Source organism: Bicyclus anynana, chromosome 9 (assembly GCF_947172395.1).
Source record: "Bicyclus anynana chromosome 9, ilBicAnyn1.1, whole genome shotgun sequence".
NCBI classification, from domain to species: Eukaryota; Metazoa; Arthropoda; class Insecta; order Lepidoptera; family Nymphalidae; genus Bicyclus; species Bicyclus anynana.
This window is the reverse complement of record NC_069091.1, coordinates 1237071-1264690: the sequence shown is the minus strand read 5'-3', so window position 1 is coordinate 1264690 and position 27620 is coordinate 1237071. Positions and strand designations below refer to the sequence as shown.

The 27620-nt window shown below is 35.6% G+C and overlaps 4 protein-coding genes across 6 annotated transcripts in view; 2 read left to right on the top strand and 2 right to left on the bottom strand.

The window, feature by feature from the left end:
• LOC112043184 (muscle-specific protein 300 kDa) overlaps positions 1-5048 on the top strand; it is a 140247-nt gene extending 135199 nt beyond the window's left edge. For all 3 annotated transcript variants that reach the window (XM_052883332.1, XM_052883333.1, XM_052883331.1), the window contains 3 exons: positions 428-563; positions 2385-2446; positions 3756-5048. In XM_052883332.1, the coding sequence (XP_052739292.1) occupies positions 428-563; positions 2385-2446; positions 3756-3981 (424 nt within the window). In that variant the 3' untranslated portion in view covers positions 3982-5048. The remainder of the gene's footprint in view (positions 1-427; positions 564-2384; positions 2447-3755) is intronic.
• Positions 4810-14425, bottom strand: LOC112043207 (peripherin-2). Its single transcript, XM_052883336.1, has 9 exons — positions 12014-14425; positions 10999-11208; positions 10040-10132; positions 9496-9596; positions 8803-8902; positions 8365-8508; positions 7509-7607; positions 6901-7004; positions 4810-5519 (listed from the first exon to the last, which is right to left on the bottom strand). Exons 1-8 carry the CDS (start codon positions 12170-12172, stop codon positions 6903-6905), a joined length of 1008 nt encoding a protein of 335 aa, XP_052739296.1. The 5' UTR covers positions 12173-14425; the 3' UTR covers positions 4810-5519; positions 6901-6902.
• Positions 13708-27620, top strand: part of LOC112043205 (dynein axonemal heavy chain 2) — a 65119-nt gene continuing 51206 nt past the window's right edge. The window contains exons 1-26 of the mRNA XM_052883583.1: positions 13708-13777; positions 14172-14329; positions 14684-14954; positions 15529-15810; positions 15942-16536; positions 16756-16960; positions 17251-17388; positions 17742-17888; positions 18189-18311; positions 18651-18745; positions 18831-18906; positions 19093-19218; positions 23393-23491; positions 23575-23814; positions 23915-24029; positions 24270-24521; positions 24634-24830; positions 24925-25086; positions 25155-25272; positions 25346-25500; positions 25596-25771; positions 26417-26584; positions 26682-26849; positions 26963-27188; positions 27268-27387; positions 27486-27619. Of these exons, the coding sequence (XP_052739543.1) occupies positions 13708-13777; positions 14172-14329; positions 14684-14954; positions 15529-15810; positions 15942-16536; positions 16756-16960; positions 17251-17388; positions 17742-17888; positions 18189-18311; positions 18651-18745; positions 18831-18906; positions 19093-19218; positions 23393-23491; positions 23575-23814; positions 23915-24029; positions 24270-24521; positions 24634-24830; positions 24925-25086; positions 25155-25272; positions 25346-25500; positions 25596-25771; positions 26417-26584; positions 26682-26849; positions 26963-27188; positions 27268-27387; positions 27486-27619 (4616 nt within the window). The remainder of the gene's footprint in view (positions 13778-14171; positions 14330-14683; positions 14955-15528; positions 15811-15941; positions 16537-16755; positions 16961-17250; positions 17389-17741; positions 17889-18188; positions 18312-18650; positions 18746-18830; positions 18907-19092; positions 19219-23392; positions 23492-23574; positions 23815-23914; positions 24030-24269; positions 24522-24633; positions 24831-24924; positions 25087-25154; positions 25273-25345; positions 25501-25595; positions 25772-26416; positions 26585-26681; positions 26850-26962; positions 27189-27267; positions 27388-27485; position 27620) is intronic.
• LOC112043206 (DNA-dependent metalloprotease dvc-1) lies at positions 19237-23264 on the bottom strand. Its single transcript, XM_024078512.2, has 3 exons — positions 22977-23264; positions 21649-21877; positions 19237-20912 (listed from the first exon to the last, which is right to left on the bottom strand). Exons 1-3 carry the CDS (start codon positions 23132-23134, stop codon positions 19518-19520), a joined length of 1782 nt encoding a protein of 593 aa, XP_023934280.2. The 5' UTR covers positions 23135-23264; the 3' UTR covers positions 19237-19517.

Genomic DNA, 27620 nt, shown 5'->3' with positions numbered 1-27620 from the left:
GTACCAAATAATGTAAAAAATAGTTTAAAAAAATTTTAAGACTGGAAAAAAACACGCTTCAAAAGGTCCGAAACAAGAAAATATCACTGCTTTTGCCCGCGAGTATTTTATCGAAAAGCCCGTCTGCGTTGAAGAAGCCGACAGTCAGGGAATGCGGTTTCAATCTACCGTTGTGAGCCATTTAAAAAAAATCTTTATATTCCTCTATCGCGCGGAGCATGATACTGTGCTCGCCTATTGCCCTTAGTTTACTTTATATTTTTTTACATGTCACGTAACGGATACGATGGGCGACCGGTCGTCCATTTAGGAGTCAAGAGGTTAACCGATTAAAAAAAAAGAAGGCAGGCATGAACCTGCCTAGTGCTTACTTTGAAACTGTATGCATGCCACTAAGTCAATCCTAACTACTTGTGACATGGTGCAGACTGGGCGAGCTTCGTCTCCGCCTGCAGTCGCTGCGCAAGCTGTCGGGCGTGTACGCACTGAAGCTCGGCGCGGCGCTCGCGCGGCACCCCGCCGCCGCCGGCGCCGTCGCCGCCGCCGCCGCCGCCTCCACGCAGGTGCGTATGCATACAGTGCGCAAGCACCACGCATCACTGTTCACTACAATACATACTCGGAACATCTCCTAGTATTATAACATAACAATCGTCATCTTTACAAATAGTCAACTGACGTATCAAAAGTGCTTATAAACTGAGCCTACTTGAAATTAATGAATAGGGATGATGACAGTTTTTTAAATTGTATATAAATTAAGAGTATACTAATAATAAAGCAATTTTGTTAATAACAGAGTATCTGCGATCATTACTTTCGGAGCTACAAGCATTTAAAGGGTCAGATTTGCGGCGTTGCCGCGGATCCCTGAAAAACGCTCCATACAAAATGGCACGATTTAGTGACGTCGTTGGCTCGCTGATCGTTAGATTTGTATGGACATTCAAACAAAATTACTAATATCTTTGTTATTTGTGCGTTTATGTTTATAGTTTATTTATTTAAAAATGTCACATTTAATGTAATGAAGCTAAAACTGTATGAATTTTCATCTAATTACGATAAAAAAATTAATAGATTTTGAAATTTTATAATCTTATTTATTTTGCCAATATCCAGACAATCTTTGCCTTTTATGTATAAATAGTTAACATTGACCTTATTTACCCGATTTTACCATAAAAATCAATATATTCAAACCTAGTCATCATCCCCATTTTGATTTTTTTTGACAAATACATGGATAAAAATAACAACAAAAGTTGTTAATAAAACTGAAGGTCTATAGCCCGCTTAATAGGAACAAGGAAACAAGACTACTTGTACAATACTCGTACATACAAAACAACCGTCAATAACGGCTTCCGCTAGTGCGTCGTAATAGTAATGAAATCTCCCTAATCAGCATATAAAACAAATTCACTAATTTTGAAAACCATATTTAACGTGGCCCAAATTCTTAGTTTAAAATTCAAGTTATTTCTTAATAACAAAGATGTTTGGAAACAATCAACCTTTACACAAGAAATTTACCGTATTGAATTGAAATTTATTGAAAATGTTTTTTACTCAGAAAGCAATTTAATGATCAGATTTAATATTTTTCATAGTTTTTAATCTATTCAAATATAAAAAAAATTAGAAGACTTTAATATACTTATATGTTAGTAAAATTTTGTAGGTATATTTAAAAATTTCAGATAGAACGTTATAATAAGATAATGACACAAAACACATTAATTGGATTAAGTCACACTTTAGTCAAATTGAAACATATTTGAAATTGTCTTTTGTTGCCCGCTTCACACTGCTTAGAAACACTGCACAACAAAACCCGCAGACAAACCGACAGCCAGCTTCGTTTGTAGAATATTATACCTTACACTTACTACAGTTATAGGATAATAGTCCCTTTTATAGTATTTAATATGTTGTAAACTGTAAGATTTAGGTACTATAATAATGTATATTACTTATTAATAAATGCTTTAAACAATAATATTATCCCAAAATTAAGATTAGACACCTATTTTGAAAAATAAATATAGAAAATTAAGTCTATTTCGAATTTAAATACCTATTTTCATACTGTTGCGAGTAATTAAGTAAAAAATTTTTTTTTTCCCAAAGCTAAAGCTATAAGAACAGGATTAAAACATTAAAATGCTATTTAATTTAGATAGTATGTTTGAAATTTAAGAGACAACGATATGTAAATAATTTATATATCTATCTACTAAAAATGTATAACTTTTATTTATTAAAAAACAGTATGAAAGTATGTGTTTGCCGTGTACAAGTCCCCGTAATATAACAATAATAATGATCACAGTAAAGTAGTCGCTTTGCACCGTATGTTGACGTAATGTTGTTATCCGTAGCTGATGGAGGAAGACGAGGAACAACTACCAGCAATGAGCTTGCCGCCTCTCGACGAGAATGAGTAAGTTATGACCTTTTTCCTCGTTAACCGGCTAGAAAAGTTGGCGTAAATATTGTCGTCGAGTTATTAAACCAGCAATTAATGATTGCTGTCAATTTTTCTGTCTACTATACAAAAAAATTGCCTTGTTATTCCTACAGTTTTCGATCATAAGGTCCTAGGTTCGAGTCCTGGGTTATGAAATATATATTTTCATTCTTACAAGAAATTCTCAAAATTTTCACCACTAGGTTATATTTAAAATCGGGTAGTGATTGTTACTGAGTCGCACATTATTACCCTAAGCCAACTCCAACGCCAACTCGCATTGAAGTAGCGTGGTGGGTTTAAAATCCATTCATTTGAAAATAATAAGGTGAATTAAATAAAATATATTACACAGAATGCAACAAAAGCCATAAATATAGCCTGTTTACGAATGTATTTACACGTATTTAGTTAATACACTTGCCACTGACTATTTAACACTTTTAATTTAATAGTAGGTAGTTTCAAATAAATGCCTTGACCCCGCCCTAGTTTTAGGATTTTATCTAAAAATTTAACATGTACTTACACAACAAACAACGCGATAAGCAAAAGTTGACTAATGACTTCATTTAGTTTTTTATGTTCTCATTTTATTTTATCCGTTTTCACATGTTCTATCTATTGTTTTCTCTCGCAATCAAAATTTATCGTAACACTTAAAAATATTGCTGTAAAAATCAAATCCACTCATTACTTTGGGAGATTAAAATAAACAGAGAGAAGGATTTTTTATTAATACAAAGCAGTAGCTGCACGGTTCTTAACTGTGTGTAGGTAAAGTCGATTATATATTGTCATATCCACTCCTAGCACAGTCAATACGATTAAATGGAGTAAAGGGAACATTGGTCATTTTAAAAAAAACTATTCTTAATATTAAAAAAAAACACTGAGTTACTATATTACCTATGAATGAATGAATGATATTTTATTCATGAAAATGTAAGTTTAACATGATGGTACATTTATAGAATTGAGCTTTTATACATTTTACCATAACTGGTGTATGAATTATCTTAAATAATTAAATACATTTGAAAGAAAAAATAAAACTAAATTAATACAGTGTCACAATTACAAAATAATAAGTTACAAAATGTCCATGTCCATAAAATAGTTGTCACTTGTTACTAGTAAGTTACTTAGTAGTAACTTACTAGTAACAAGTCCATAATTTTTAACCGACTTCAAAAAGGAGGAGGTTCTCAATTCGGTCGGTATTTTTTTTTTATGTATGTACACCGATTATATTATCATTGTTATTGTATTTTTTTTACAGCGTCATCTTAAGCGAGGAGCGTGAGGAACAAGAATTAGGCCGCGTGCAGAGGGGGTTGCGATTCGTTTGTCGCGTCGCCCGCGCTTCGCTACCCTTCCAGGCGCTGTTGCTACTTCTACTGGGCGCTGCGGCCCTCGCCCCCCTCTCCCCGCACGGCGACTGCAGGGGACCCGCACCCTCCTTACAACCCGTGCTGAGATACCCGCACGGTCCACCGCCCCTATAAAACCTTAACCCGAACATTAGACTAGGAGAAAATAATAATTATGTTGAATACAAATCGCTTTATATAAGACTTGAAAATGTTTTTGTACTCATAAATATCTTGTAATCGTATCGACAATAAATAATGTCGCCATTTTAATACTACATCAGTTTAAAATAATAATTTAATAGATTACATTCGATTTCCATTAAATAGTCATGGGTACAGAAGCTTGGATTGGAATTATGTATATTGTTAAATAGATTTTATTCAGATGTTGTGTAATGTTTAAAAATAGCAAAAACATTTGTGCTGGTTTTTGTTATTTATAAGCAAGAACGTCTCTAAATAAAATCTAGAAGGATGTGTATTTTCAAGATTGTACTCGTTTAAAAGACAAAGTTATCGATTTTGCACTTACATTGAACTTCTTTACGTTTGAAAGTCTATACCGATATGGAAAACGCCCACGAAGAAAACTGGAGACATACATATATATTTTTTTCACTCGTCAATAAAAATTTAATGCTTTACTCAACACAAGATGGGTTCAACACATCTTGCGTTGAATAAAGCAATTCAATAAGTAAAACAAATAACATTCCTAAACGCACTTTAAAAATCGAAATCGAGTCAGTCTCCCCTCAGGACTGCACCTTATTTGGTTTTTAATCTGTGGCCTTAACTGTCACTTTGACAGCTGTCACTGTCATCAGTATTTCGGGCGATCGGCCTCGCCATTGCTTTTGGCGAAAACGCGATGTTCGAAGCCGAATAAAAAATAAATTAAAAAAATGACATTCCACAATCTCCACTGGTGCTACGCCCCCGCCCGTATGTAAATATGAGATTTTTGTATATTTGTTACGTTGGTATATAGAACGATGATAATATATAGGATTGAGGAGCGCCCGGGGCCGCGCCTAAAACGAATATTTAAAAAGTATATTATTTATATAATCTATATTTAAAGATGGCGCCGCACAAATCATAAACGACGGCTTGAACGCATTCACGCATTGTTACTTAAACTATTAGATTGTAAGGGAACTGTTTGAAATAAAAACAGATTAAAGCCTTGCATTGATTATCGCTTGTTTTATTTGCTTACCATTTCTTTAAGTCTAAAACCTGCTTATAATATACTCAGAGGCACAATTATCCGCCCACTTTAATATGACGCGAGTATATTAAAGTGGGCGGATCATTATGTGTCTGAGTATATTTTATTATATAATCGTACCTCAAAACCGAATACCTGAATAATAACAAAAGTACATATAGAATACTATTCAACCGTAGGAATAAATTTTATTCTTAGAATAACTGAATAAATATTTTAATTAGTCAGGTTTATTTATTTTTCCGGTTACTGGGCGGATAGTTTCAACCTTTAGAGATATAGCCATCTTTGATTTAGGTATGGGTAGGTACTCAAATGATCAGTAAACGCAAATTAGATCTACTTTTTATGATACAAAACTTAATTTAACGTTTATTTATATTCAATCTTACATATTTATATGATCTACGATCTTATATGATCTAGAGTACGATACCTGAAAAAGAAAATATTGTTTTATACATTGAATCATTTTGATTTTGAATATGTATGTTAGGGGAGTGTTAATGCATTCTGAAAAAATCCTTTTAAGAGCGCGCAGCGCTTCGGTACGATATGGTTAAAATTCGAAGCGCAAGCGAGACGCCGAATTATGACTTTCACGTGAGTGAAAAGCACGGAGCGATTGACGCGCGACGCAAATTTTATGACGTGAGCGCCAAAACCATTTTACCTAATTGCAAGTAGGTAAATTAAACAACAACGAAAAACAAAATGGCCATGTTCAAGATATACATATACGTAATTTTCTATACAAAACAAAAATTAAAGAAAATAAGTTTGCTTTTCCTGAGATTGAAAGCAAAATTTGAGCAAAACATGTATTTTTCAAAAAAAAATAAACTATCGAGAAAAGTTTTACAAGTTGTGTATTTTGTATAGTCATAACGAAGCTAATACTTTGAAATATCATTTACCTAAATATCAGGCTCCTAACTTTTCCAGAATCTGAGATCCAGAACCATTTGTAACCACCAAATTACATATTGCACACTCTTAACCTACACCCAAGGTCACAAGTCCTGAGATCTACGTGAGATGTTTCCTCTACCACAAAGTGGTATAATCACTGTTGCTGCTACCCGTCACGTTATAAAACATCGTTACAAATAGCCCTCCCAGCCATAAAACTTAGAGCTATTCTTTCATAAAAAAAAATCCAAGGTAGGGCTTGGAATGTTGGTGGTATTATGTTGTCGGTCTGAGTCATTTTCACGAACTTAAATATCAGTTGGACTCAGAAAGTGACGAATGCCGAAGTTCTGCGACGCGTCAATCAGAAGCGTGAACTTTTGCAGACCGTCAAGACAAGAAAAGTCGCGTATCTAGGGCACGTGCTACGACACGAGAGATACGAGCTTCTACAGCTCATCTTGATGGGAAAGGTTGCTGGTAGAAGAGGCGTTGGTCGCAGGAAGAAGTCTTGGCTGAGAAACATCAGAGAGTGGACCGGGATCGCGAGCGCCTCACAATTATTTCGCCTCGCGAAGGATAGAGACGAGTTCAAGAAACTGACTGCCAACCATCGCTAGTCGGAGAGGCACCCTAAGAATAACAAGAAGAACTTATTAAACATTGTCACCCTAAATACACCACAACGATTTGTGATCAAATCAAGATCAGCTTGGATACAGTAAGCGCACGATAAGTTAGTTGCTATCTTGTCGTCTATCTATATCGATCTCTTGGTGGGTAAAAGAGATCACTAAAGCTGGCAATATAATTGTGCCGCCAGTCACTTTAGCTCCATATCCCCCGTGTAAGGGACGGAGATCTAGGTCTTAAAATAGACTGCTAATGATTAGATGGACACATACCGCTAAGAGAGATAGGGATAGCTGCGCGTGCGCAGTTTCTTTCTGGGCCTCCGTTTACGCGCCGTTAAGGCACAAGCGCCTACGCTTATCTCGGACTCCATTTGCTGTAGTAATAAAAAAAAAATAGTTAAACGGTTGACCCTTTCAGGCCATCTTTTCCTGCTAATTTTGAGTAAGTACAAAGTTTCTGAAATGTCGTTTATTCTCGTAAGTTATAACAGTAGTTTTCGCTTAATAAAAACGAAATTTTGAAATTAGTGTTTTCTAAGATTTCTCCAAATCTACTGATCCGAATCGGATCAAATGTTTTATTAAATCTAAGTTGGGTGAAGTCTGCGTATTCGATAATTCTGTGTCTTTCAGAGGTCGAGCACTGTAACAATAGTATCATTTTACCAGCTTGAGTAAAGTGTGGAATGCACTTCCGACGTTTGTTTCTTGCCATAATAAGTGGAGTTCACGAGGCTTTTAACTTAGGGTAGGCTTTAACTATAATTATTACAAATTATACTATATTCTCATATAGGTACAGCTTCAAACTGAGCTGAGTTATTTTGGGCAGTGCATTTTAGTATCTATGTAGTGAACAACACATAAAAGAAGCTCACATGCTCCGTCAGGGTGTGGTGGTGTTCGGTCCAGTCTCCGCGCGACACCGCGTCCATGGCACCCTTGCACACCGCGTACATCAGCAGGATTATCACCCCCTAAACAAACACAAGTAACAATATTAGTCAATAATTCGTGGTTATAAAGTTTGAAAAGTTGCCTGCATTGATATGAATCAATGGAGGCAACCTTTCAAGGTATTTGCAGAATTCATCAAGAATTTTTAACTACTATTAGGATAAGGTCATCAAAAATAGTACTACGAAATAGAGGTCTTCAATCTGCATTACTTGTTGAGCTAAATATGTTAACAGAGTGCGTGAATATAATGTTGAAATCTTCAACGATCACTGTCAGATATCAATGATGGTGACCGGGACCAGCAGCATGCTCTTTTAGGCATGGAATGTAAAAATTGCTGACATCCCAACTCCCGACTGAGAAGTTTAACTAAAAAATTGTTAGAAGAAAATGGTCAGTATTTCAGATATCCAGGCTTGCCTCAGGATTTGAACACCTGATCTTATGATTTTAAACAGGTGAAACCTGGAAACCTGGAAACATCACAAATAGATGGTACAATTACTGTCGCTACTACCCGTCACGTTAAATGTACGTTATACGGAATGGGTATTGAATTTTGGGGTGAGAGGATGTTTGTACTTCGGTGTGTACAAACATCCTCTCACCCTAAAATTCAATACCCATTCCTCCACTTATCATCTTCTCCACTTATCTCCAGAACTACCACTCCGATTTTGTTGCAGTTTTCAGAGATATGTTCAGGTATAGCGACCCAACCCACCTGAAGCCCGCCATCGAGTCGCGCCACCACTCTCCCCCACAGCGACCCACCTGCAGCAGTATGACGAGCGCGACGAGCACGTGCAGCGCGAGCGTGGCGCGCGCGAGCGGCTCGCGCACCGCGTCCAGGCACGCGCGCGCGTTGAGCGACGCGCCCGCCATCGAGTCGCGCCACCACTCCTCCCGCCAAGCACTCTACGCCATAACAAAATAATAAACAATGATTTATGCTATTGTATCGAATCCGTGCTCGTGTGATCATATACTACGCTACGATATGCTACGCTTACTGCAAGGTGCGGTAAGCGCGTCTAGGCCAAATGAGGCAACAAAATAGAACGATCGCGAAAAATCAATTCCAAGAAATCAAAGACACGATAAATGCCTTCTTTGTAAACAGATTTTTATTTCTTTTTAAGACTAAAAGTTTTCGAGTTGTGACGAAGAATGAGCGAGTCCAACTTGCACTTGTCCAGTTTAATTGTCTACCTGTTGTAAGGGATCGTGGTAGCAAGACGACAGCACGTTCGGGGAGCAGCAGGAGTACGGCGACACTGGAGGCAGCACCTTGCCGTCCGCTCCCGCTATCCTAATGGAGTATATTGTAGATTAATTTAAGAGGACATTACTGTTACTATACTTGATCCATCAACTACATCCCTAAGATGTAAGTAGGTAAGCTATAGCAATCATCGTTTATTTGCACAAAACATGAAAAAAGATGACAAAAAAACACATGCTTTTACAGGTTTTGAGGTTTACCAAAATATCAGGTTTTTAAGAAATAATAAATGATATCAGTTAGGTATTACAAAATTATTTTCTTTAAAAAAAAAAACAATTCTAAATAGTTCGTAATCAACCCATATTTGGCTCACTGCTATGCTCGAGTCACCTCTCAGAATGAGAGGGGTTAGACCAACAGTCCACCACGCTGGCCCAATGCGGATTGGCAGACTTCACACACGCAGAAAACTAAGAAAATTCTCTGGTATGCAGGTTTCCTTAGGATGTTTTCCTTCACCGTTTGAGACACGTGATATTTAATTTCTTAAAATGCACACAACTGAAAAGTTGAAGGTGCATGCCCCAGACCGGATTCGATCCCACCACCCTCCGGAATCGGAGGCAGAGGTCATATCCACTGGGCTATCACGTATCGTAAAAGTAAAAGTAACTAACTTCATCACTAATTCCGATTCCTCGTTGAGAAAGTCGATATTTATCCACGGGATCTCGTGCCAGTCGCTCGGCCGCTCTACCCCGCAACAGTTCAGCTCTACCTTGAATCAAACATTTCAAATAAATGGTTATAATAAAAGAAACAAATATATTCCATTATCTCATATGATTTTTCTGTAGAGTCCGTGTGGACTAGACCACATCAACGCCAGACGCCCAGACCTAGAAACAACTGAGCACTACTTCATTATATACAGTCTGTGCCCACCCTAAAGTAGCCCAGTGCTCACCCTAGAATTCTAAGCTGCTGTTTTTAAATTCTATAATGGACACCAAAATACAAAACATACAAAGAAAAATCAATAAAAACAGTCAACCCGTTTCTGACCCTGCGTCCACAAACATTGTAAACGAAATTTTTATATTGAGTGTCGAATCTGCTCAGCAGCATGTCAGAGGTCAGGCCCACCCTATGAAACAATCCTAGATACGCCAATAATATACGAGTTTATTTAGTTAATTATACAACTGATGTATCCATTACCTGCATTGTATCGATGAGGCGTTTCCATATCGGCTCAGTGAGGTAGTGAGAGATCCCAGTGCGCAGAGATGAGGCCAGCTCGTTCATTAGTGACTGGAACACGAAGAAGACTTTATTAAAAAATATTTAAGTTGCCCCTTTGCCCTCTAGATAAGCCGTGATGGTGTATGACGCGGTTCAAAGAGAAGTCGTCATGGAACGTTCTATTTGCCACAGGAGGGTTGGTCCCAGACGGCTCGCATGCGATCGCCACTTGTCTCATAAAGTAGCAGAATACGTTTTAAAAGACCACGGTAATCTCAGGTAAAGTAAAGTAAAGTCACGAGTCGATATTTCTAAGGACCGTTCCGACCTAAATGATACGGTAATCAATTAAGTGACTAACACTTGTGGTCTGCTACCAGTCAACCACTTACAATCCACACCCGTGATGCCAATGAAAAGCTGCAACCACTATAGCAGATGGAAATTAGAAATATTGTGAAGCTTCGTGTAGTAAGATTCACCTTCACGTGGTCTTACAAGCAGCATGCACCAATAGTTCGTAATAGGTACAACATATGATCAGCTGACGATCCATAAGCAGTTCACCGGTGCTTCTCGCAAACATTTCCGGCTGAGTAAAAGCTATGTACAAAAGGACCGACAATTCTTCCTTGGCAACACAAACACAAGCTACACAGCTTCGTCGCCGGCAAAGACGAGGTCTCCGATATCTGACGTCACCTGAACGTGGACTTTTTAATTCACGATCTTGGGAGCGTCCACATCTTCTGCTTCTTCCTTCGTGCCCAAATAGACGATGCTTCTGCACTCGCTCAAAACCCCCGGTGATGCCGCTCAAGTCCCCATAATGAGCCTAGGGCACTTACACAATCAGAAAGAGAAGTAAAAACCACAACAGCATAATATGGAATCCCGATATAGTGTAGCTTCATACAGTAAGATAGGATGTTTACCTTCAAAGTGCTCTTACAAGCGGCATGGACCAGCAGCCCGTTGATTGCCACCAGTGAACCACTGACGATCCACAAGCGGGTGATCGACGCTGCTCGGGGCCAATGCGGGCAGCGTAACAGCCAAGACAGCAAACGGAACCCAGAAGTATAGTGCAGCTTCATAGCGTAAGCTTGCAGTAAGATGAGCCCGTAAAGCAGGAACACTGTGTACTGTTGTAATTTTTTTTTAAATAGCACAACAACTAATTGCCTTTTTGGCGGTTGGCCCCTAATCATAATCTAATCTAATAGTTTATCTTTCAAAAATACTCAGTAGGCCAGTAGCAGACTGTATTATGGAAGTTGGTGGTGTTACACCGTGGTACCTCGGCTCTTATTGATCGTAGCATGATGAAAAGCTGTAAAAATACTACAACCTGCCCAGGAGTATGAAGAATAATTGTACCAAGTTTTGTTAAAATCCGTCGAGTAGTTTTCATTTCTATAACGAACATACAGACAGGCAGACAAAAATTTTGCTGATTGCATTTTTGTCATCAGTATCGATCAGTAATCACACATGATAGTTAATTTGGACATATAGGTTTTTCATAATTTCATGTACAGAATTGACCTCTCTACAGATTTATTATAAGTTTAGATTACCCTTGGCAGCGTTTCAAGTCTATCCAACCCCTTTCCTCTGTTACATAAAAAGAGATGCCTAAATACTGCACTCATACATCAAAATAAGGTAATGATGAATACGACAACATATAAATATGTTTATGTAGGTCATTTTGGGAGCCGCGTCTTAAAGAATGGCAACAATTAGGCATCGGTACCTATTGACAAAATTATTAACTAGAACGTGGCGTAAGAAATCTCATTCCAACGTCTGTATCTCTGTCTCAACACCTTCATGACAAAACTAGGCATTTTCTAGACAAGTGTTCCCACATAATCTATTTCATCACTCATGATCGTTCTCATTCGCAAATCTGTCATATAATTTAAAAAACGAAAAGAATCTTACCCTGTGTATATGCTTGAGCAGCGACATGACCTTGACGCTGACGTTATAGCAGAGGATGACCATCAGCAGCGACAGCACGAGCTGCACGATGAGCAGCGCGCGCAGCACGCCCGCCAGCCGCCGGCGCGCCTCCCTAGTCCGCGTGAAGCCCCACGCCATGGGACCACATGGCGAGGCATGCTTGACACCACTGACCACCAGTTGCACAATTCACCCACTAGCTGACCCCGCGCGGTTTTACCCGCGTGGTTCCCGTTCCCGTAAGAATACGGGTATAATATAAGCCAATAGCCTTCCTTGATAAATGAGCTATCTAACACTGAAAGAATTTTTCAAATCAGACCAGTAATTCCTGAGATTAACCAAACGCGCGTTCAACCAAACAAACTCTTCAGCTTTATAATATTAGTATAGATTAATTGTCGCTAATGACCCATCATGATTAGACCGATTTCACCATCCCTTTGCTCCTCTACAGCTCTGGCAACCCTCTTGTCCCAGGTGCCACCGCTCTATGATTCGCAAAAACAAAATCCACCCAAAGACGTCAGTAACTCACGCCGTGGAGGCTAAATACGACTCTCTGGCATGCATCTGCCAGCAAGTCGGAGTTGCTGGTCACTGTTACCTCGAAGTGTGGCAGAATTAATAGGACTGGGCGGAAGAACCCTTAATATTTTAATTCAGTAATGAATAGGCAATGCTTTAAAATATACTAAGCCCTAGAAACCAACGTAGGTATAATATAATTCGTAGCAGCTGCTACAAACCAATCAAGAAAAATTGACCAAGACCACGAAAAAGATTGTTGTTGGGGATTCTGTCCAATAAGCATTTCATATGAAAGTCGTAATTGTTACCTCGTATTATGAATACAAAATTCCTCGACCAATTTTGTGAAATTCAGAATCAAGCAGAAATAATTATCAAAGGAAATTTATACAACTTTGACCTACGTCGTGTGTCAATCAATCCTGCTATGTATCGTAACATTAATAAAATCGTTTAAAATTATATAAATTGAAAAGAGGTTTTAACGGTTGAAGGCGTCTGACGATCAAGATGCTGGCGTTCTCATATTTGCCGAAGAAAATAAAAATGCGCTTTAAATTTTCTACTACTGAGGGTTTAGACCTTCTAGACCTTTCTTACGTGCTACCTCAACAAAGCAACTAAATATCAAACTCCACAGTTGCCTACAGAACTTGGCTATTTATGATAGGAGCATAGTGCTTTTATAAACTGACAGGTCTGGCGGCTAAGATCATAATTTTAAATTGTGTTATAACACTACCAAGTAAGCAAAGCTTTGCCTTGACTACCGTAGTCAAGTGTTCATTGTGTCGATAATTGTAATTGTACCCAACCTATAAAGCGAACTCCTTTATAGTTTGAGATTTATCCAGATTAGGTTAAGTATTATTAAATATTTGAGTGATCCAGTGGCCACTTACGGCTACTTACATTCATAGAGTTAAGAACAAACTTGAATATCACAAAAAAACTTTTTGTTTCAAATCTTGGCATAATAAAAATAATTCAGTGTCATAATTACTAATTTGTTTTTTCAGTTGCCAAACAACATGGCTTTGGCCAACTGTTCATATTCGTAAGCGATAGAAGTTTTAAGCAATCTTGGAGTAGGTATATTTAGCAGAGTTAAGCTAAGCTAGGCTAAGCTTTGCACGACAGCAATGGCAGGTATTAAGAGGGTCAAGGCGACGTGGAGTGACGATCTGAGTCACAATTCTGAGGAGGAAAGAGGTAAGATTTTATATTTTATGATTTCAAACTGGTTATAACATGTAGCTAGGAGACGCCAATCTTTCTATTTTTTACAAGTTCTTGACTACCATCTCACCAGATGGTAATTATTGATGCAATCTAAAATGGAAGCCGGCTACCTTTTTACGAGCAGGATGAAAATCCACACCTCTCTTTGCCAGTTCAACGTTTGTTTCTAGATACGTGAAAAAATCAGAGAAATAGTACCTAGGTATAATCAAAATAAAAAGAGAAGTGCCACAGTTAAGTTAGAATTAAGATTTGAACAGTTGTGTTCAACCAAAAAACACCATTCTTAGCCGGCCTGATTGTGGAAACCTACGCTGCACGTGGCACTTGGCACGGGATTTTTAGTTTAACTTTCATCTTGCAGAAAGGGAGCGACTAGCTCAATTAGAAAAGGAGTTGGCTGAGCAGCCGGTTAAACCAGTGTACGACCCCAAAGAGCTACATCTGCTGATCTCTTACATTAAGAAAATTACTACCCTCTACGACCTTAGAGATGAAGACTGGAATCAGGCGGCTGTACAAGTTAGTTTGATATCTACGGATGGAGTTGGCTTTGCTTTGTCTTTACTAGTTACAGATTCGATTCAAAGAGAGGCATTTGTTTGAGGATGTATACTGTTTTAAAAATACGTATAAAGTATAGAATTGCAAATAAAGTTTTTGATCCATTGAGAGATGTCTATAAAAATGAGTAAAAATCTACAAAATTTTTACTTATTTTTAACGCAGTACGTAGGTACTTATTTTTTTTGTATCAAAAAATCTTTTACCTACTATTACTTCACAAGTCAAACTGAAGAAAAAAGTTGCTAAAACAATTAAAATTGTCAAATTATGAATTACTTATAGTAACAATTTTATTTATTTTACAAACAGGGAATAGAAAACTGGATAACAGAACCAAAAGACCTGATTCTGTGTATATATTTCGAAGGGGATAAGCTAAGAGCGGCATCAGACATACCTCTGTCCCCAGTGTATGATCTCACTTACTTTTTGAGACAACCGGATTTCGTTTTCAAGGCGGAGACGTTCCACGATGACATTGTGTTCGGGACTTTCGTAGATTCTGTCGAATCCAACATGATACAGGTTCTGGAGTTGATGTATGCTCCTTACTTCTTTGCTATCAACACTTGGCCAGACAGTGAGTACTTAAATGATATTCCCATTGACGACGAGACTACTCGTAATAACGTCGCTATCCTACGCTAGGTTGTTTCGTCTTTCGATCTTTCGTCAACGATATATTTCGTTACGAGAGTGAGATCATATTTATATTGTCGACCAATAGCGGCAAAATCGAAAATATAGCTTTTCCTTTGTTGTGACGGGACGAAAGTGATAGCGATATGTAGCATAAACGCAGATAACTATCTCATGACGGGCATCCTAGGCCAGCTTGTGGCACTACTAATTCAACAACTTGATTTTGATCTCCGAAATGAGGTTAAACATTATTTAAAATAATTTACTTTATTAAGACAAGTACAAGTTAGTCGATTAACGAGTTTCTTAATGAAAAACATGCTTGAGATGAGTGCTTCGTATCAGTTGTGTATAATCCACAAGAAGTTTTAATAGATAGTACAGATATTGTAAATGATAATAATAATTATTAGATTTTACTTTATGAAACGGCAGGAATCACTACAAATATTTAAATTGAATGTATTAAAAAACCTACTTAAAATAAAAGGCTTTGAATTTGATTTTTCCAGGCGTAAAAAGCGAATTTTGCTCTCAGTTGCACACGTTTCTGGCGAAGTTAACGGATATGTACTATAAAATGCTTGGACTGACAGTGCTATATATACCACGAGAAGGCCAGCATCTGTCCTTTGAGAAGGCTTCTTCAGATCGGGAGCTGGTGAAGAGATTGGAAGGGGTGGTGGTGTATTGGACCCATCAGATCAAGTCCTGTATAGAGGACCAAGCCTCGGTAGCTTCGCAGAAGGAACTTTTGTGCCCCAGTGATGAATATGACTTTTGGGTTTACAGACGTAAGTATTAAACAAGCTAAGTAAGCAAAGTTGGCATGAATGCTAAGATAACTGTTGATGGTTACAGGTCAAAATTTAACCTCAGCCTTTTCAAATCATTAGGATATCACTTTCGGCTAATTTCTTTACAGATGAAAATTTAAACGCACTTGTGTATCAACTGAAGAATCCAGCGGTAAAGCACATAACTAAGATACTGGTCACAACTCACTCCACATTCATTCACCAGTTCCAATCACTGTGCGACGAGATACTGTTCAAGATTGAGGAAGCCACATCTAACATAGAATATCTCCAAATCATCAAGCAACCTTGCGCAGTTTTGGAATGCGTAGTCGATCCAGATGAAATATGCAAACATGTTCCGAACATTATAAATCTCTTTAGATTTATCTGGATGGAATCACCACACTACAATTCGGAAACGCGGATAACGAATCTCTTCAAAGACTTGAGCAATCAAATAATTATTTTATGCATGAATTTTATAAAGCTTGACGATCTATTCAACGGTCAAACTAAAAAAGCTATGGGGGAGTTCTCCAAATGCATCGACTGTTGTAAGCAGTATCGAGAGATTTATGATTTAATGTTGGAAGCGCATACTGACAGAAATCCTGGCACATGGAATTTGGACACGGGCTCGATATTCAATTACATTGACTCCTTCGTTCAGAGGTGTTTTGATATGCTAGACGTTTGCAACTGCATGATTATATTTGGAAGGTAGATAATTTTCTTCTTTACTCTATTGTTTTCCTTTGTGATATCGGCAACATTATTAATTATAACCCTTCAAATAATGGACAGAAGACAGAATAATTGATGGAATGAATTGATCCAGTGCTATAATGAAAGATAGATGAAACTGATATTAAGCAAGACAATATTACATATAATAAAGCCATAACATTACAACAACTTTCTTTCTATTACATATTCCAGAATCGATGAATTAGAGGTAATAAGCAAACCAATGTTTGGTGGAGCACGCGGTGACGAATTCGAAGCTAAGTGTGACCAAATCGAGCACATGTTCCACGACGCTTTGGATAATGTCAAAGCTGTCACTTCCAGTATACTTGATGTTCAAGCACCATCATGGTACGATGATATACTGCAGTTTAGGACAGTCATCAAAGACATTGAGGTAAGAAGCTTGCACAAAATAGATATATGGGGACCTTTCCAGATAGTGTATGTAAGCCAACCTAAACAACTATGGAACATTTTAAGTGAATTATTATTCTATAGGTACCTGCATTTTTTAAACGAAATAGGCTTGCCCTTGGCTACAATCAAATATAGGAATTGGAGGAGATATAAGGTAGGAAGGCGCTTGTCTTGAAGTTGCACAAATCATACGCAGCATGAATCATTCGACGACGCAAAGATATTAATATTTACTGTAGTTCCTACATTTCGGTTATATTATTTCAGATTATAATAGAAAACTTGGTGGAAACCGTGTTTGAAGGAGTCAACCACGTAGAGGAAGCCGTCGTTGCGCTGTTTTCCTTGCACAACTACTCCAAACGGAAAAATCTTAGACGTATCTTTAAAAGGAAAACTGCTGAAGTGAGACTACGTTATCGTACTTTGAATTGTTGTTACATCTTTGAAACGCGACATGAATTGGGCTTAGATTTTGACTTTATTGAAGACACATGCGATTCTTTATTCATAAATTGACACTCATTGAAATTGATACACATCCACATTTTGAATATTCACCGTTTTCTAGCTATTTATGGAATTATCAACAGGGTTTTGATAGTCCAGTAAAATGTATTTATTTCATTAAGTCCACTAACGTCAACAAAGTGAGGAAGAAAAAAGTAGATTAAAGCCAGATATCCAGAAATTCCAAATCTGCCACACATTACAAATAGGTAAAGAATGTTTATTTATTTGTGTAAATTTCACTTTAGGTATGGGCTATGTTCAGCGAAGAAGTGCAAGAAGCTAAGAAGGAAACTGTCGCATCCCGAGGAGAATATCCAGCCGATTTGCCCTCGTACGCCGGCAGGGCTGTTCTCTTACGGTTGCGAAGAAATCGGCTAGCGTATCTTAAAAAGGTTTGTTGGAATATAAAATCGGTTGATAAGCTAATTTCAAACAGGAACAGAAAACAAGGGAATAAAAATTATGTACCTATATAGAACTACCCATTAAGTACTCCGTAATTTCCTGAAATGATATAAAACTAGACATACTTTACGCAAATTAAAAAACAGGTAAATAAGCTCAATTACTAGTACAGAAGTACCTACCGTTGATGTCTATTGACATTCACATAAAGAATTTAATAGGTAAGGGTACTCGTATATCCAGAAAAGTTTGGGATAAATACTTACTTGAATTTTCCATGATGACAGGTTATGACTGATGCTTGTGTCTGGCTGATGCCGTGCAGTAATTCCGAGGACGTCATCATGCACGTGAACAGGCTGATGGGTGCTATCGACGTGGCCATTAGGGAACTGTGGATCTCCTGGACAGTATGTAGTTATTGCATCGTATCAACAAACGTACGTCACCGTTTGGATTTAGGGCTTTCGTATTGATTCCGAAAGCTGCATCTTCTGGGCCGCCTGTACCCGGTTAGAGCTTGATGTCCTCCAATCATCACAATCATTGTTACATATTGTGACCACATTGTCCATCGGCCAACGTTCATGCCCCAGCTTATTATATCAGATTGTTTAAGAAATGCCACTTCTCTCTCCGTTGTCTTGATTGTATCACTTATACTCCGAATTATTTTATAGGTCTTCTTCTTTAACTTTAAAAGCAATGTCAGTTACATTTATTTTGATTTTTTTTCAATAATGTTTTAGCATAACATTGACGAAAAGTGCTCTGCTGGTCTGAACAAAACCCTGATGAGAAAGAGCGCGGAGAATCCTGGACTGATGGAATGTAATATTGACGTGTAAGAATCTAAATTTATATGAATAATGTTTTTCATTTGTTCTACGAACAATGATGAACATTATTCATATTCTTCTTTGTTTCAGAAATATCTTAGAACTATGTAAAGAAGCCAGCAATTGGGAAAACTTGCGCCTGGATATACCATTGCATGCTTTCCAGGTTTACCATTTCTATACCTTGAATTTTCTGCTTATTTCCCTACAGTACATAAATATTTATGTGTTTTATAAAACTCTCAAAGTCTAACCTCTAAATTGACAATTTGGCTACTTTTTATAACTCCTGAATAATAGACAGTCCAGCAAAAACCATTAATTCTCGTAAAATCTACTCTAATCTATCAAGGTCTACATGAAAAGCAAGACAATATTTTACGTTTACGAGAGCGTACTGGCAGTAGTAAAGGGATACAATAAAATACTGGATTCACTATCAGAGCAGGAAAGGCTTTTATTTAAGCCTCTTATTACGGTAAGCTAAATAAAATCATTTATTTCAATCAAAGTAGAAACGAAATTTAATAGACATTCAAACAACATAATCATAACTCCTTCAAATAAATTAACATATTTCTTAACAAAGATACAATTATTCATAAATATTAAACATAATTATTATCACATGACAGGTCCTGTAAACAAAAAATGACAATCACGTGTGTCATGTTGTTTCATAGCAATTATTCACATGTATGAAACCAGTAGGAAGCCAGTGTCATAGAATTTTGCTATTACAACAACAAAGGCCTTGACTATTATTATTTATGTAATTTAACTCAAACATAAGTCCAAATGATCGTTCATATCAGCTTGCTCAATCATTTCTAAACAACATGGACATGGTGATTTCGTACCTGTAGCATTTAACGTTAAACTCTCATCAAAAATATCATCATCATCATCAATAATAATTGTGTGATTTTCAAAACTTGTTGAAGCACCTTCTATAGGATTTGTGGTATTGTTATCAAAAAAGGCTAAACATTCCTCTAAATGTTCATTTATTGATTTTCTAACTATTTCACCACAACAAGGACATTGTTGTTCGTTTATATTTATAATGGTATCTGTACTTCTACTTGAACTAGGTTCAATTTTAATTTTGGGCACATCTGTCTTATCTATTTTTTCATTTTTGATATTATAATTTTTATCATAATCAGCTGGACTAGAACTTATGTCAGTCTTAATGTTAGCAATCAGTACTTTATTGCTTTCCTCTTTTATATCAAGAGGTTTTTGTTTATTGCAATAATCATCAGAACATTTTTTTTCAGACTTAATATTTATCACAGGTTTGGTACCATTATTGTTTGTAATGTTTTCGATTACCTCTTTATTCAGGCATTCATCTAAATGTCTATTTATTTCCTCAGTACTAAATTTATTATTACAAATAGGGCAATCAACTAAATTTGTATTAACAGCCACAACTGACAATCTTCTGTCATTAGTTTCTTTGATTTCATAATCTTTACCATACAAATCTTTTATCAAAGATGTTGCAGTACTTTTGAAATAATCATCAATTTTTTTTATTTTACTTGGCGGTGAAAGGATGTGCGGTTCTGCTTTATGTTTACTAGTATTAGTTGTAATTGCATTAAAACTATTTCTTCTCGAAACATCGGTTTTGGGGTTATTTTTAGGAGTACTAGGTAACAGCTGTTTATTTGCCCAAACATTTCGAACAGTTTCAGCAACATTTAGAGGACTTGAGCTGTTTTTACTGTTTAAAGTGTGACCTGTACCACTAAATGTGATGGGTGATTTCGTAACTTGCGGATTATAAACAACGTTATTCCTTTTAGTTACTACTAACGTACTACTGTTATTACTTTTTGTTATTAAATTAGACTTTACAGGTACATTATTAGAATCTTTGAGCACCGGTTTTGAAACTTTATCAGTATTATTAGAAGTGCTAATATATTTAGTGATGTCAGCTATAGGTTTAGGTGAAGCCTTTTTCTTCTTATCTTTTCCATAATTTTCTGGTTCTTTTATTTTAACAAAGTTACCTCCACATTGTCTTTGGTGAGATTTCCACCAGTAATCTGATGTGCCTGGGGCTCTGTTTGTAGATCGCCGTACAATTCCAAAATGTGGTTTCATAGTTTGACATGGTCCATTGCAACGCCACCAATGGGTTTGGTATAATTTTACCTGGAAAAATGCATTTTTATAATATAACCAGCAAGACGCCACGCGGTTTCAGTCGCGAAGTTCCCGTTAGCAGGAATAGGGGGAAAAAATATAGCCTATAGCACCTGGGGATAGTGTATCTTTACAATAGTGAAAGAATTTTTCAAATCTATTCAGTAAGTTTGGAGCCTATTCAATGCAAACAAACAAACAATCAATTCTTTCCTCTTTATAATATACATATGATACTATACTACTATAGACTAATTTTGAATGACCTTACAATACAAAACATGATTTTTTTTAAAAGAGCAACTGTTGAGTTTCTTGCCGGTTTCTTCTCAGCAGAATCTGCCTTCCGAACCGGTGGTAGAATCTTTACAAATAGTCAACTGACGTATCAAAAGTGCTTGTAAACTGAGCCTATTTGAAATAAATGAATTCTGAATGTAGAATTTTTTAAAAACCTTTTTTAAATTATTGCTAACACAGGCTAATTGTTACTAAATTGCAAATTCATCCCATATCAACTTTTGACATACAGAACATACCATTTAATTTTTTTTTAGCAATAAGTATTTCTAAAACAACATTGAACTGATTCATAATTCATTTTCATGTCCTATATCTATAGAAAAATAAGTTTGCCCAATAACAATACCCCGTAATTATTTTGAGAAAGTAATCATAATAAACAGACTGTTTTTATTATAGCTTACAGCAAAATGTTACATATATTATTACTTAAAGTACAAACCTCTGCATGGAAATCATGATAAATGCTAATATTCAGCCCAGCTGCTTTATTGATCCTGTGCATATGCATTTTAAAGTTTGGTCCGTGCCCATCTCTGTCCTGGTCTCGGTTGGTGACAAAAAGATAAGCGTGAATCATTTCATGTAACAGGGTCTCGATTAGATCTTTTCGGGGTCTCAACTTGAGTAATGGTTCACTCAGGGCAATGTCGCATAGTTGTCGGTCATACCTGCAATTAAAAGATCAATTTCAAACAGATAACAGTATGGTTTAAATTAACACTGTCACTTCCCTAAGATAGACATCATTATCATCATCACTAGCCTATTTTATTTTTAAATAGGGCAAGACTTTCCTCCTTATACAGTGGGGATATTGCAGTGAGACCTAAAAGTCAGCATATCTTCGTTATAAAGCTCACCAATGGGAATATTTTCATATATAGGACACTTTAGGATCAAACTATCCCTTATATTGATAGATAGATCTAGAGCATACTGAATAAATATGCTGTCCGAGGTCACTTGTGATAGTCAAATATTGGGTGCTAAAAATTAGGTTTTGTCTCTCTCTGTTACAACTACAACTTTGTCTCTTTATGATAATGCAATTATAATTTCACTACTGATTTAGACAGTATCAATTCAAAACATATCCATATAAGGCTCATTCAATTCATCGTTCCAACTACTTTTAATGATCTCCTGGACACAGTTAAAAATATTTTAAGAGATATGCAAACAAACATGCATAGCATTAGCTATTAACACAATAGTTATTTACTTAAATAACTTTATTGCAACAAAAGAACATATGAAAAATGTGGAACATACAAAATCTGTCAAAAAGAATAAAATTAAGTGCAAAAAGTGATGCACTGCATTTTGTGTTTCATGTAGGATGGTGCGGGTGGCATTTGTGGCAAGTTTGCCACAAATCACAATAATAGTATGTATTATGAATGTAATACATGCAACTGTTACTGTACTATGCTATCTGAAAACACTTTATTTCTTCCAAGCCATCTAACTTAAAGCAGTATACATATAAACCAGTGAGATAATAATTATGCTGTTTATTTTACTACCTGCTAATGATTGTTTTTTTTTTCAATTTATTTGTTTTTTAATTTTTAATATTGTATATAATAATATATAATAACTATAATAGCCACATAGTGCACGCTAAAACCAACTGTGGTTTGTTTGTTGCATTATGGTTAGTCTTAATTTCAATATGTTTTTGTAGGATAATAAATAAACAAATGAAGTATTAAGTAATAAAAATTGGCGCCAAAATATAGTTTGTAATATTTGGATGTAACTTACGAGCATATGCCTGCGCAGGAATACATTCGCTTACTCCATCGAACAACGGCTCTGCTAGCTAACTTGGTCCAGAAGAATACCTGATCGAAATGCAGAAAAAGACTGTGGACATTTGGTGTGGGGTCAACTAACTCCAACTCTGGATCGGCTAAATTCATCTTTTAAGTCTATTATCATTTAAATACGCCAAATATATTCGCTAATAAATATTACAGGATTTAAAAAAAAACTAAGAGAATCGAGTCGAGTAGATTATACAGTAAAATAATTTTCAAAATAATTTGATTGACAAATGACAATTTAATAAATAATATTTGACATTGACATTTGACACAACTGCTGCACCATAAACTAATACACTTTTTTAAATAAGTGTTACCATTCAAATATTAATGCTACCATTAATTATTTTATAGGCATGTGAAAAGAAAGTTCAACCAGGAATCACAAAACTGACATGGACATCTACTATGTCCGACGCATATATTGCAGATTGCGTTGTACAAATTAGTGAAGTACGAATACTCTTATACTTATACTAATAATAAGACTTAGAGTAAAACAATATAGTAAAATATTATAATTAATTTCGTTTTAGTTGCAAGATTTCGTTACAACTTATAAGAATTGTAATTTAAACTTGGTAAAAATAATGGAAAAAGTTTGTGATACTCCACTTATTGAATTTGATATTTACAACGTTTTTCATATAAAAGAACTGAGACATAAAATAAGAATAATGGAAGAAGAAGCAGCTCAAAAAATACTAGATATGTATAAAGAAGTTATAACATACATTGTTATCGTATATGAAGGATTCGAAGCCTATATCACACAGGTATAATTCATAAAAATATTCTTAGAACTTGCTAGGTAAGATTTAATAATTAATAAATAATTGGTGTAAAATATTTTTCTCAACTTCTCACTTCTTTTAGATGGCAGAATACTGGATCAAATATGTGAAAAGATTTGACCAACTACTAGAAGATGCATTACGATTGGCAATTAAAGCTACCATGCAAAACATGTACAAAGCTGTACATGGCGACGGTAATCATTATTTAATTTTAACATAAATGATGTCAACTACTACAAACATCCTTACATACATACATATACAACCAAAATACATTCCCTTCCTTTTGACTTCGCCGTAGTCGGGTTAGCTTAAACTTTTGATGAATGTTGCGTGAACATCGGTCCATTATTATTGCTTTATACAAACAATTAAGTATATTAACGTATCATCGTACAATCTTTAAGTAGAGGTTTGGTTTTTTTATTTTATAGGTACCATGGCACCTTCACCACTTATTACAATGAATCTTTATTTATCCAATGAAAATCGCATAATTTATGATCCTACACGTAATGAATTGGAAGATACATTTACAACAGTTTTAGAGGAGATTATCCACCTCGTTAGTACTATTCCGCGATTGTATGAAAAATTCGGTTTGCCCGCTGGTGGTCTCAAAAAGTTCAAAGATGTAATAACAAGCGATACGGACAGCAACAAACTACAATCTTTAATTGATACAGGTACGTTATCTATATCGACGATGGAATCTATAGAATATTCTGGAGTTATATACTTTAAATGTTTTTTATTCAGGTGATAATTAAATAAATTTGTAATTTTCTTTTTTTGTAGAAATTCATTACAATATTACTCTAGTAAATGAACACATACGTATGTGGGATCCCTATTCTCATATCTGGAAAGTTAATAAAGACGATTTTATGGTAAATTATCGAGATCAAGGCCATACAGCAGCAGACTTTGATGCACTAATTATAAACTATAGTGACCTTGCTAATGCTGTGCAAATACAAGAAACTATCAATCAGGTTAAATTTATAATAATTTGATTAATTAATGTGTATAATATATACCTGACCATCAGATAAATGATAATTAATTATCAAAACTTGAATATTACAGATCCATTTTATAACGCTTAATTCATGTGAATTGAAAAAATCAATTATATCCCATTGTTTAGTGTGGCAAACAAAGTTAGGTGAATTGTTAAAAAGAATAACAGAAGACGATATTGATACAGTTTATAACTACATAGAAAAAAGTAGCACAGAAGCAATGACTGTAAGTAATAACAATATCTTACATATTGATTATTTAAAAAGAAAAATAAATTAATCATTTCTTTTCAGATGCCCTCCACTTTGAAAGAATTAGCTACATCAATAGCAACTTATGAACGTTTAATTTCAGAAATACCTACGATAGAAAAAACGTTTCCTCCTATCACAGATAAAATGACAACTCTTGGTAATTTAGTGCTAACCATAACCTAGAATTCAACTAAATTATTTTCTTGTTTTTAATCCATTACATATTTTAGCCAAGTTTGAAGTGGAACTTAGTTCGGATATGCTGGCACAACATGAAAATATTCCTGCAAAGTGGGCAGAGTATTTAGTTCTACTTGAAGAAGCAAAAAAATTGTTGGAGTCAAATAAAGACAAATTTAAAGCTGAACTTTTAGAACAGGCTGAGGTACATAAAAACATTGACCTTACTAATAAATGTAAAAAATAATTTGCTGTAATTATAATTTAATTGCTTGTAATATTTTATATTATTATTAACAGGTGTTTAAAGAACAAGCTAAAGAGTTTTGTGAAGAATTCTATAATACCGCCCCAACTAGCTCTGATATTAGCGGAAAAGATGCACTATCTCAATTGAAAGCTTTTAGGGATCAACTTAATGCACTTCGCGCCCAAGAACAACAAATAAGAGATGGCTTAGCCGTTTTTAACTTAACGTAAATACAAAAATAGTTATAAATTATTATATTCACTGTAACTCATGTTTAACATTTAGGTATATAAACCATATTTAACTATTAGGGATTAGATAAGAATGAACTCTTCATAGAAATGTTTTTTGATGAGCATTTTAAATCTGTGGTAGTTCATTAATAATTCATGCATTTTCTCATTTTCTAAATATTTACCAATGGTAGCTATACTTATTGTACCCAGGGGCTCCTTATAACCCACCTACAGCCATCGGACTACCGGCCATAGTGAGGAGTCGAACAATACTGCACTTTCCGGTGCACTTTGGATCTCCATCGCCCATAGGCTCTTCGAACTATATGCTGCATTTTGCGACATTATTGAATTCAGCCAATAGAAGCGACTCAAGATAATGATCCAAAATCCTTACAAGAGGCTTACATCCCAAATGAACATCCATCAGCTGATAATGGGGACGATACTGATGATGATCATGATGATGATGATGACGATGACGATAACGATAATGACGATGATAACGATGACGATAACGATGAAAAAGATAACAAAGACGACGATGACGATGACAATGACGATGATGTTCATGATTATGATGACGTCGGGGCAAGTCATTATAAAAAATGTATTGAAACTTGTATGATTTATAGGACACCAGTCAATCTTGACCTTCAGAAAATGGAGAAAGAGCTGGAGAAACTCGAAGAAGTTTGGGGATTAGTATTTCAATGGGAAGATTCTTGGGAGAAATATAAAACACAAATATTTTGGGAGATGGAAACAGATGAAATGGAAGACAATGTCATGTTTCTATTCAGGTAAGATTAACATTTCATAATATCATGTGATAATTAATAAAATACCTGATTTTTGTTGTTAATATTTGCAATTCTACACATAGAATATTTTTTACAGAAATTTCAACCGTCTTTCACGTCAACTCAAAGACAAAGGTTGGGATATTATTGATACAACTCGCGTTAAAGTGGATGCATTTCGCCGAACACTACCTTTGATAGGAGATTTAAAAAATCCTTGTATGAGAGAACGTCATTGGGATAGAATAAAAGCACTAATGGGAGTGTTAGTAATTTCCTTCTTTAAATTTTTATTTAAGTTCTATCAGCTGTCATTCAAATACTTCCATACTAATCCTCAAATGGAACTTTGATTACATTACATACATTTGTTATCAGTGATTTTGACCAAAATTCTGAAGATTTCAAGCTTGAATTGATTATGCGTCTTAATTTCCAAGCGTATGCTGAAGATATTGCAGAGATATCAAATGCAGCAACTATGGAACTTAATATAGAAAATGGCCTAAAAGCTATTAGAGAAGTGTGGAAAAGCACCACATATGAGATGCAGCATCACAGAGGAGATATGTATAGGATAAAAAACGTTGAAGAAGTAATGCAGGTGCGGTGTAAATAATTGAGGCCTATTATATTAATTAAATTACAAACATTAATTAAATAAAAACACATTTTTTATTTAGTTCTTGGAGGACCACCAAGTACAACTATCTTCCATGAAGTCGACGAAATACGTTGAACCTTTCATAAAGGAGGTAGATTATTGGGAAAAATCTTTGGGTTACGTAGCCGAGTGTATTGAGGTTTATATTGTTATCTTATTTTTACATTAAACATTATATAATATTGATATAATTATTTAACACGTAAATAATATTTAAATAATGATCGTATTATATAGATTTCTTTGCAAGTTCAAAGGCGTTATCTTTATCTCGAAAGTATATTTAGTGGAGAAGATATTAGAAAACAGTTACCAGAGGAAGTAAAAGTGTTTGATGTGCTAACCGCTGATTGGACAGAAATTACCAGCAGG